General features: G+C 32.5%; 1 protein-coding gene across 1 annotated transcript in view; it reads right to left on the minus strand.

Annotated features, from left to right (window-relative positions):
- The window catches only part of LOC106464699 (mitochondrial pyruvate carrier 1-like), a 32,529-nt gene that overhangs the window by 16,001 nt on the left and 5,272 nt on the right, over positions 1-11,256 (minus strand). Inside the window, exons 3-5 of the mRNA XM_013924854.2 lie at positions 10,917-10,932; positions 7,357-7,437; positions 1,681-1,813 (exon numbers count right to left, since the gene is read on the minus strand). Coding sequence (XP_013780308.1) covers positions 1,681-1,813; positions 7,357-7,437; positions 10,917-10,932 — 230 coding nt within the window. The remainder of the gene's footprint in view (positions 1-1,680; positions 1,814-7,356; positions 7,438-10,916; positions 10,933-11,256) is intronic.

Genomic DNA, 11,256 nt, shown 5'->3' on the forward strand with positions numbered 1-11,256 from the left:
CAAACATTTAAAATATTTCCATAAACTTCTTTGATATTCTTTGTGGCTACAGAGGCATTGTATCCCTTCTTGTATTCAAACAGCATTATATGCCATTTGAATACGTGTCTCATCGTATGCCATCACTATAAGTGATTAGGGTATACTAACTTTACACATTATATAGGCTACACTAAAGTGACATTTAGTCAGTTCATTTAACTATTATACATGATGTACAATTTTTGGGGGGTGGTTAATGAAAGTGTTCCAAAACACAACATTCATTTCTTGAGGACCTAATATCTCCAGCATACTGTGCAAAGCTTGTGGAGGGTTATTCAAAACAACTTTCAACTGTCATTGCTGCCAAAGGAGCTTCAACCAATTATTAACTGCATAATCATGTTAGGGGTGAACACTTTTGCAACATGTGTTTTCAAGATTTTTTGTGTTATATCACTAAAGTGAGCAACAATGCACCTTTTGTTCTTTGTAATTATTAGAAACTGGTCTGAGATTAATATAATAAATATTTTTGGCCATTGGAGTTATGTCTTTCACAAGAAAATAACTAATATTGATTACCAGCACAGGAGGGTGAAGACTTTTACAAGGCACTGTTAATATGTGATCAAGCACAATTAAAATATTGAAGACACATGGAAAGCAAGTTAAAACACACTTCAACACACTAGAATGCCAATCAAGAAAGTGAGAATTGATCTAGAATAGTAGAGGAAGCTAGCTGCACCAGTATAGATGGTGCAGTATGATTGGTGGAGAGTAGTTACATGATCAGCACATACTGAAAGGGTACAAAACTGATGGGGTATAAAGAATGGTGGGCTGTAGCAAAAGTTGTTTTTAGCAACGCTTAAAGGAAAGACTAGGATCGAGATAACTTTGGGTGAGAGGTGGTAGTACCATTTCAGAAAAGAAAATTATTGTAATTACTCTTGTGAGATCTTTTTTATAATACTTTATTTAGTTTTAGTCCATTTATTATAAGAAAACTATCTCTATACTAGTGCTATAAACTTGTAGAATAGTTACTATGAAAATATGCCACATGCTGTTCATGTGTAAAATTCAATCTAGCATTTCTGGATAGGTAATATAGATCTAAAAGACTATTTCACATGATTTGGTGATTTTTGCAACTGTCTGTAGGATGAAAGAGTACCTTCTTATGCCTTGAATGTACTCTTCTTAATGAAAAATGAATCACACTTCCTGTCATCTAACAGCTCAAATGTTTTAATTTTTAGAAAATACTACTAATGGATTTTTTCCTTGCAAGTCTTTGTAGATCTTTGTTTCATCACTGTATAAATTAATAAATTCATACTTTTCACCATCACAAATTAAACCATACAGTTCAACTCATCTACTGCACAGGAAGGAATAACAAAATTTGCTACTTACCTAAAGAAAAGAACAGTCTGGGTTATAATAAATTAGAACTATCATGAGTTAAAAAAAAAAAAAGATACTTAAAAAATCCATTTTAGTATAATGAAATTATAAGAACAAAACTTGGTTTAGAAATAGAAACTTTTGTTTTTGGAATTTACTAACTTTAAATGCAAGCAAGGAGGGTCAAATAACCATATATACTATAATTTCTTAGAGACAAAAGTTCATGCAATCCTTTCTTCTTAACACTAATTTTAGAAAGACAGCAAAACAATTACTTACTCGTAGTTTATAAATCTACAACCTTGAGTTACTTGTGCTGATTCATTGGTGAAATGGCATGCAAACAAAAGGAGGTTTCGAGGCTGAACCTTCCAAGCAAATCGCATGAACAACAAAGAGTAGATGCACAAAGCTAGAAAATCAAATGTACAAAAGGTTTCACTACATAAATCATATTTATTAAATGTTGAAGAGTAATTTTTTTCAACAGTACAGCCATATAAAAACATTGATAAATATATTTTGAAACATGCATTTACATGTAGATATCTAATGCACAATGAGTTTGTTTGGCTATTGTTGACAAGTTTAATTCACCTGAGAGCATAAAATTTAATTTGTTATTTATTTATTTGCTGTTTATACTGAGTAAATATGAAAAACAACAAGCGAATAATGCATTACATTTTCAAGGGTAAGAGAAACAAAATCAAAATAAATTTTTTCTACTAATACCCAATAGTTTGGCTTCCATCTTTCTCAAGGATTAAATGCCAACTGTTTTGACATCAAAGGTGGAAAGAAATACTCTTGTATACAACTCCAAAACCATTCTTTTTATTTTGGACATAATTTTAATTTATATTCTCAAGTCTTACATGCATTTTAGCCTCACCAAGTAGCTTTTGGTTCCTCCATATACAGTGAGGTTAGATATTTTATCTTAATCTTATTTATGTATGTTTTAGTCAAAGTAAGTGTCTTGATAATGCTAAATTTAGAAGTGATAAAATTGTCTAACACCAAATATTGAGGATAACCCTTAAAATACTGATTTCGATTCTACCCTATACCATTTGACTTACCTAGATCTCTTCCTTCTAAAATTGATAGTTATTGAAAGTAATTGAGAAATTTATAATAACTAAAATGGTTTTAAATGTTCCCATATTAAATCTGCACTATCAAAAAATGAACATACTTACACTACAGTTAGAATATTACACTTATAAGGTTGGGGGGGGGGGCATTACCCATACAGATTGCATCTGCATAGATCGTGGATGTGCCAATAGGAGATTAGAACCATAGTGGGGTAATGGCACTCATCCAGAATAGGTATGCTCTTCACCCAGAACATAATTCATGCTGGTAGAATTTTACATGATCTGTAATCACTATTTGCCAGGCACAAACCAGATAGTCGAGGTTCCACTGCTTAGGGTTGGAATCATAGGACCAGGGTTCCAAATCCCCACGTCAGTGGATCCCAACCTGTAGCTAGAGTGATATGTTCCGAGCCATTGGAATCATGATGAAAAAGTAATGAACACTGATGTGGACAAACCTTCTCTTCAACCTGAAGAAGTCTGAAAAGCAACACCCCAAACACGGAATGATAGGATCCTGTATGCAATACAAAACCTGAGAAACACTCATCCTCCTCACTCCCCAACCATGTGGACAAGGTAAATTCCACTTGTCTCTGGAATTATGGAGAGGACATGGAACAAACTGTGCTCAACCAAGGACTCGGAATGGGACCACTCTGTATTCAGAATTACAGGAAACAATGGACCCTCTTCCATGAACGATGTGCTGAACCAATATTGATCACAAAGAAGGGCCACACTCAACTTAACCGGATAACCAAGAGTCAAATCTCAACCGTTAGTGCCTCTCCTACCAGCATCTGGAAAAAAACATCAAGGACCCCAAGTAGGAGGATGCCAACTTTGCCCTCTTCTCCAAGAGTTGTAGAAATTCACTCAACACTTTAGAGGAATAACCTCTGTTCACTACCCCAGTAACTAGAAATTGGATGTAATAAGGGCACCCTAGCTCTACTAGCAGAAGTTGGGGGGGGGGGGGGGGGTAGTGTGCATTGGGGAGTCCTGAGAAACAATGCTGCTCTGGAAACAGTGCAATTATGAACCAAGTTCCCTTAATCTTTAAAAGTAAACTGACCCCAATTTATTCAATTCAATGATCGGAAAGGAACACCTCATTTCTAAAGAGTGTATATTTCTATAGTGTGTTAGTGGTTGCTAATGTAAAATTGGTTTGATAAAAGCACACTTGCCTGGGCAACACTTGCCACGGAGTGGGACCCTGGGAAATAAAGAAACAATATTAGTAATGAAAATACTTAAACCTCCTTATAATCTTGCAGATGTGTTAAAACAGTGACTGGGGGTAGTCAAAACCCTCAGAGAAAAAATACTGAAAGATCATGCAAATAATGCGAGATAAAAGTATTGGAGGAGGTCCACATATCAGCCCACGCAATGTCCTCTAACGGGCAATTCAACCAGGCTGCTATGGGCATAAAAATATGATGAATATGAAGAGACATGTCTCACAAAAGACTCTTCACCTCCAAAGAGAACCCAGTACAAGGAGAGGGGAGTTAGTCCTGGGAAACTGAAGGATCCCAATGAATAGAAAGTTGTTGTTTTTTAAATATAAAATCAATTAAGTAACACGAAGAACACTCAAAGTATCTCCAACATTCATAGTGCAGAGAAACCTGTTAGTGAACACTTTATCAAGAAAAAGTGATAATACAATTTGAAAAAGGTGCTTATATAAAGTATCAGGATAGAAGGTATACTGACATAGGTGGAGTGTCATGTGCCAGATATCGCCAAGGACAATTAAGTGGGGAATAAAAGACTGGAGCAAACAAGAAAAATTCAGACCAATGCTTAGATGGGCAGGGGAAGGAAATCCTAGCAGTTGAGAAATAGCTGTAGTGTGAGAGGAGGTAAGTATGTTTTGGAAATACTTAATCAATTTAAAGAAATTGTAAAATTTCAAAAACACTATTTGACAACCTGAAGCCATCACATATATAAGCTCCTGAACTTTGTGGAGCTACCTAAGGAACACAAAGAAACCATCCTGGGCCCTTCAACCAAATGTTTTAAAATTGCAAATCATCACTTAATCCTTTGCCCTGGTTACTTGAAAAATATCATTTCCAGATTAACTCCATTACACTTCTGTTTTGATGGCAAACCACATGTGCTATAAACTACATAGATGACAAGGTATCTGCTTGGGTCTGTAAGGCTATCAGAAAATCAAGGTTAAAAACTTAATTAGTTTAAAATCCTGGAATAAATTTAAAACAACTATTTCTTCACTCTACTTTTCAATTTCAGTAGACTTGTACTTGAAAAATATGCTGTGCAAAGGACATCAACTTTGATGAGGTTTGTTCCATAAAAACTTGTACAAGAGATACAATGTACACAGTGCCCTGTTGCATGTATTGGAGAAAATAACCATCCCTTTCAAAAAAATTTGCAAACATGTTCAACACATTAAAACTTTTATGCAAAATAAAGTGATAGCTGAACATTTTAAGCAATATCATAGATTACCTACAAAACAACCATTTAAGTTTTACATTTTTAGAATTAACATAAATCTAAACAGTTACTTTACCCTAGAAATACAAAAATCCTTTTCTTGTTGAGTTATTCTCATGCTGATAACAAACAATTGACTAAAATTAGTCTAATGTCCTTGACACAATTCAGATGGTGCATCATGTTACCCATGATTCTCCACTTCCAACATGACTTATTGCACTTGCATAAGAATGTAGATAAGCCCTCCTTTCCTGCCATAATCCAGATTTTGTAGTTTTGAGTCATGATGGAAACCACATTTCCCAGTTGTGGAAAGAGGGTGAAAATGCATTTCAGCATTATGTACCTGTTTGAAATTCATTTTAATTCAAAACATTTTAAGTTCAAAATAGACAGATATACCTCTAAAATACAAAAAGCCAGAATACTCGCACTGAAATTGAAGGAACAAAAAGTCATAATGACCAATGGTTCATCAAAATTTGATCACTTTGGCAGGAAGGTAACAACACAGACCATAACAATCAAAAATGTGATCAAGCAGAGTTAAAGCAAATTTAGGACCAAAATAGATTCAAAGGACTGGATTCATGGGAAGACAAATGGAACTGAACAACCTCATAAGAGACTGGACAAAATGAGGGCACTCAGAAAATACATTCTTTATCATCATTCTATAATAATGTATTTAAAAAAGGTAGATAAAAATGTACATTTGGATAAAAATTATTGAAGGATTAGACCAGTAATAACTAAAGGCACATATAATTCTGAGGCTAAGGCCCTTTACATTCACATCCAATGAGGTTGGCTAGGGAGAATAAAAAAAAACTCATAAAGACCAAAGGATGGGCACTACAATTCAATGATAGTGCAATTAAAACAAAATACAGGTTAAAAAGATAAAGCAGTAAGGTCTTCCCAATCCTAGTTGAAACTAAAATACATTGTATGTTGCTGTGAAAATGGATGACTGAGGTTATATGATATTATTCCACAGTGGTAATGGGAAAGCTTCCCCATGAAAGTTGACAAAATATGGAAAATCATGGTTGAGCAGGCTGAAAGGCAGAAATGAGACGAACCTGTAACTTTGAGTAACTGATCTCGGCCAGAACCCAAGGAAAAAGGTGGAGGACATGCTTAAAATAAGATGTTCTCCCAAGACTGACTAAGGCACCCACTTCCAAAGAATCTAGAAATGGAAATGGAGACTAGTAGAGGGGAAGCAGATGGTTGGTCAATGTAGTGAAGGCATTGATTATAGAATGATCCAGATTTTTGCAAATCCACTGAAAAATCAAATGGTGAAGGGTCCACTCTGAGAGAAAAAGATGGTAACCTTGATAAAGAGAATTTGCAAGAATGTTCATCACACTTCCTCTCACCTAAAGCTACCTCAACCTTGGTTTGCCCTCTAAGCATTGCTAAATATTTTATATATCGCCAAGTTTTTTATACCTCTTCATTTTTGCACCACTGCAGAACATGTGACTACCCTCCACCAAACATACTGCACTATATATACTAGCACAGGTAACTCCCTCTATTATTCTAGTACACTTTTGAGAATTGGCAGGTAGAAATTAAAAACACCGACATATCAGTGGAGAGGAAGAGCAGGAAGTAAGTATTGGTAATACATTTTCAGTGTAAGAAAATGTTAACTTCTGAAACGGTCCTACCCCCTCTCACCCAAAACTAGAATTCCACATTGCAAAAGTGGAGGGGCTGGTGAAGGCAAAACAGTATTCAATCAAGTAGAGAACCACCTTGAAAGCACAGGTGTACCATAATAAGAAAATATGGTAAACTTGCAGGATATAGCACTACTTCTGGAACAAGTATGCTCTTTGCCCTGTAATAAAAACAGTAATACATATCAGGCAGACACCATGTTAGGTAATACAGAATCAGCCCATTATCAACACATAGTGCATAAATCATCCATGTGTGTAGCAAATGTTAGCATGGGACATGGTGATAATGAGTCATAGTAAGGTGCCTGGTAATTAGATACAAGTATATGCGGCTAGTGCTCAAGGACCATAAATTGTACATGAATAGGCCAAGTGTGCTGCGGCCAGATAAAAAACATCTACAGGAAGCTTCTGAATTTTATCTTCAGTTCACAAACTTGTTTTGTATAATCAGCCACTATTTTACGTAAAACTTCAACACAGCAATATTTGCAATGAATTAAGCCTTATTTCTGAAACAAAATATGTACATATATATTAACACAACAAAATAAGAAATATTACAAGTCAAGATGAGAATATTTTTGCTAGTTTAAAAAAATCAAATTTCTTTACCATTCAACATATTTGATTCATTAAAACAAAGCATTACCTACCAAGTGTCATTTTTCCACTGATTATACTTGGGTCTCTCTTTAGATCAGCAAGAGCAGCAAGAGGTATTCCCCAATTTGCCACTAAAATAAGAAACAAGTTTCTTTTAAATCCACGAAAAAATATTAAAGCCTTGAATAAGTTATTAAAATTTATCTTAATTTTAAAATTTCCTCAAATTTCCCAAAACAAGTCAAAAATACTAATAAAAGCATATGCAAAAGTTATTCAGCCTATTAAACCTTACAAGTAAAAAGTAAGTCATATTCCATATTCCAGAAAATATGCATACTATGACAGAATTTATTAAGTGTATTTATTAAGTAGAAAGTGTTTAGTAAACACTAGAATTCTGTTGTACACAGAAGAAAAAAAGATTTTCTGAAGAAAGTATTTCTACTAAAATTTGTATGTAAATTTCCAAAGTCTTTACTGAGTCAATCTGAGTTAAAGATGATTTTCATGCTTAGAATAAAAATACTTTTTTTTTCAACATGCAGTTTTCATATTTCATTTGCATAATCTTTAGAGCCTCCTAAATGGATATGAATTTTTTGATAAAACTATATTTTATCTTTTATTTTCTCTATCCTAATACTAGCTGTAGGGAAATCATTAGTGAAATAAAAAGTTGAAAAATATTAAATAAGTAATACCATTTTCCCTCTGCACTGACTGCAATATTGATAAGTAAGTTCTAAACTGCTTTTCTTAAAGGTTCAAATGTTAAACTTTCTGCATCTGTTTTCTTTTAATTTTAAGGTTTTATACCCATTGAAGTAGTAATCCTTTTGTCAAAAGCAGAAGATCACAGTGTGAGCCCATTAGGAGTTTCCAGAAGACTTACCATAAACAGCATGTGAAATATGCATGTACTATGCTTAGACTGGAGCTTCTGAAATTTTAGACAATATATTTTACTAAAGTTTTGCGAGGCTAAACTGGGAATTTTCTCATTTTTTGCACTTTATTTATTTTGAAACATACATAACAATAGATGGAAAATATACATAAAAAAACAGGAATTTGTAGAACTCGCATAGTTTCAAATATGCAATTTAGAACATTAAATATCAAACACTAGTGTCCCAAAAGTATTATAATTTATCTGGCTTTCTAAGTAAGCTGCAAGTAGATTAAAAAATTTCATTAGATGTTCAGAACAATAATACAATGTTCACACACAAAGAAACTATAACACTTACTCAATAGCTGTAATGAGCCTCATATATAGGAGAGCCTGTTCTTCCTATTAACGTAAACATATCAATCAACTATGTAAGGTTCATAAGCAGAACAATCTCAAATCACAGAGAGGAGAGAAGGTTTCACTGGTGGTTTTGACAACTTTATTGATATCTCAGCAAATCAAAAAGGAAGAAGGTGCAAATTCTTTCTTGCAATTAGGTCTAGTTTATGTTTCTAACTGATTGGAAACTATAGCAACCAATTCTTAGTATTAGAAATTTCTGACATATCATGTTACACACAAAAATGAAAACTGAGAATTTTTCTAATGTTCCTATTTTTGGAACTAATAAGTTAAAACTTAGTTTCTAATTAAATTTTTTATGCTATCTACCTTTCCATGAGAAGTTTATTGACATGTACATTGATAATGAAGCTGTTTAATTAAATCTGAATGTAACATGATAAAAGGACACCCCTTACTTTAAATATGTGCAACTATTAAATCCTTACCTCATGAAGTAGTTCAGTGTTTATACTTCATTTCTGATTCTTCTCTGCATCCTACCATAATTACCATCATATTATGATACAGCACTACATGAGATCTAGCCAGTCTAAAAATTTCCACTTCTAAATCCTAAATTCTAGAAATCTTAGTACCCACTAAGCCATCATTAACATTGTTCTAAAGATTTCCTTCCTTTCCAAACATTCATTTTGTATTTACCCCTCCAAAATACCAGTATTCTTTTCAAAAACTATGTTGTTTTTAAGTTCTTATGCAAGTTTTATGATGCTAGACTTCTCAATGTTAAAATATATTTATCACATTCTTAATCACTCTTAAATATAGTTTATTAGCTTACTTAGAATAAAAATATTTTCCTCAGTATCAATTTTCTCAACAAATTGATGTGGGTGTCATTAGAAAATTCAGTTAATTTACAGCTCAGTTTGCAATTATGAGAGTTTACAAAAAAAATTAACAACAAATGTCAAACAGATCCCTGAAGGACATCACTAATCAGTCATTTAAACAGAAAATTTGGGTGTTCAAAAAAAGAATTCATGGAGCTTTCAGGACCAGGGGCTTTATATTTAATTTTCCAATTTCATTAAATAAGGCATTCCCCTCATAATTTAAAAAATTTAAGATCTGCCTTTCTCCTTTATTAAAAAATTAATTTTTGATTGTGAAAACAATAGTAAAACAGTTTGGTAGATATCTAATATGAACATTTGTTCCACAGTAATAATACAATCTACATCAATGGTCCAACTTAAACCTTTCCACCAAACATGGTAATTTTAAAGTTTGAGACTCTACAGCAACTATATGCTTATAAATAAATACTGGTGCCCAGAAACATTTCTTAACCATCACATATCTTTCTTAGTACTAAAGGAATAAAACAAATCTACAAAAGAATCTTCCTGAGTAGGTTGTTCAACACATTAATGACACTTATCTTCCTTATCTTCAGAAACTCCTTGACCCTGATGAACAAAATAAATTATTTCAATTAACTTTACTAAAATTTCAGGATCCCACAATAATGAACCAATCAGTTTTCTTAACCAGATCAAGAGGCATTTAATAGAAACTAAAAAGTATATTTTGCCCTTCAGAAAGACAATAAAACACTCACCAAGGAATCTTCAACTCCTATTATATCAATCCTCTCTATTTAAACTATCTTTAAAAAACAAATACCTTTTTTTTCTCATGATCTCTAAAAAGAAAAACTACCAAGGTCACATTTTTGCACTCTTCATTCAGTTACTCTCAATAAATAATTACTTTTATATTTGCTTTAAATAACTATTACTTCTATTTATAACATTATGAATACACTTAGTATTAATATAGAATAAAGCAATTTATCATTAGCTTTCCAAATTAGCATATAATTACTCCTAATATAATTATCTTAACTTAATTCCATATTATTTTCACTAGTAATGTAAAGTTACAAGTGTTACAGAAAATAATAACTAAAAACTAAACAATATAAAATTGCTGAAATGCTGAAGATGATTTTTATAAATATGCCAAACTTTTATTTCAATTATCTTTCTGACTAGATGTGCATGTATATAACAAAAATGAAATAGTTAATTCTCTGTTTAATTTCCATTTACAGTTTTTGAACATTATGTCCATACATTATTAAACCAGCATACTATGATGACTTGCAAGATTCTGTGAAGAATAAATGAAAGAAATAACATTTAATTGAAGTAGATAGTTTCTTATTCCTAAACATTTAGTGCATTTAACATTTAATGCTTTTAATCTATTAATTTACTAGGTTCTTCTAATATAAAACATAATGGTTACTCTATCAAAAAATAGAAAGATCAATTTTACCTGGGCCCCAGAAATGCTGTAAAAAAAAAGTGAAAAATCCTATTAGAATAAGTTCAAATACACATAAAAGGCACATAAGCATTTTTCATATCTAAACCACTAGTAACATAATAATTTATAGTTTCATCAATTTCCTGCTATTATTCAACTTAAATATTAATCAGTAAAATGAGAACTTGCATTTAAAGTTTAATGTCTTCTGGAATAAAGTATTTATTAAGGTCAATTTTACATATTAACTTTCATTCTTACAGTTTCAGAACCAGTTATTTTTTAAAACCAATAACAGATATTTGACAACTATTAATGGCTGGAGACGGCTTAAATGGGTAATGAAGAA

The sequence above is a fragment of the Limulus polyphemus genome, unplaced genomic scaffold (assembly GCF_000517525.1).
Source record: "Limulus polyphemus unplaced genomic scaffold, Limulus_polyphemus-2.1.2 Scaffold1722, whole genome shotgun sequence".
NCBI classification, from domain to species: domain Eukaryota; kingdom Metazoa; phylum Arthropoda; class Merostomata; order Xiphosura; family Limulidae; genus Limulus; species Limulus polyphemus.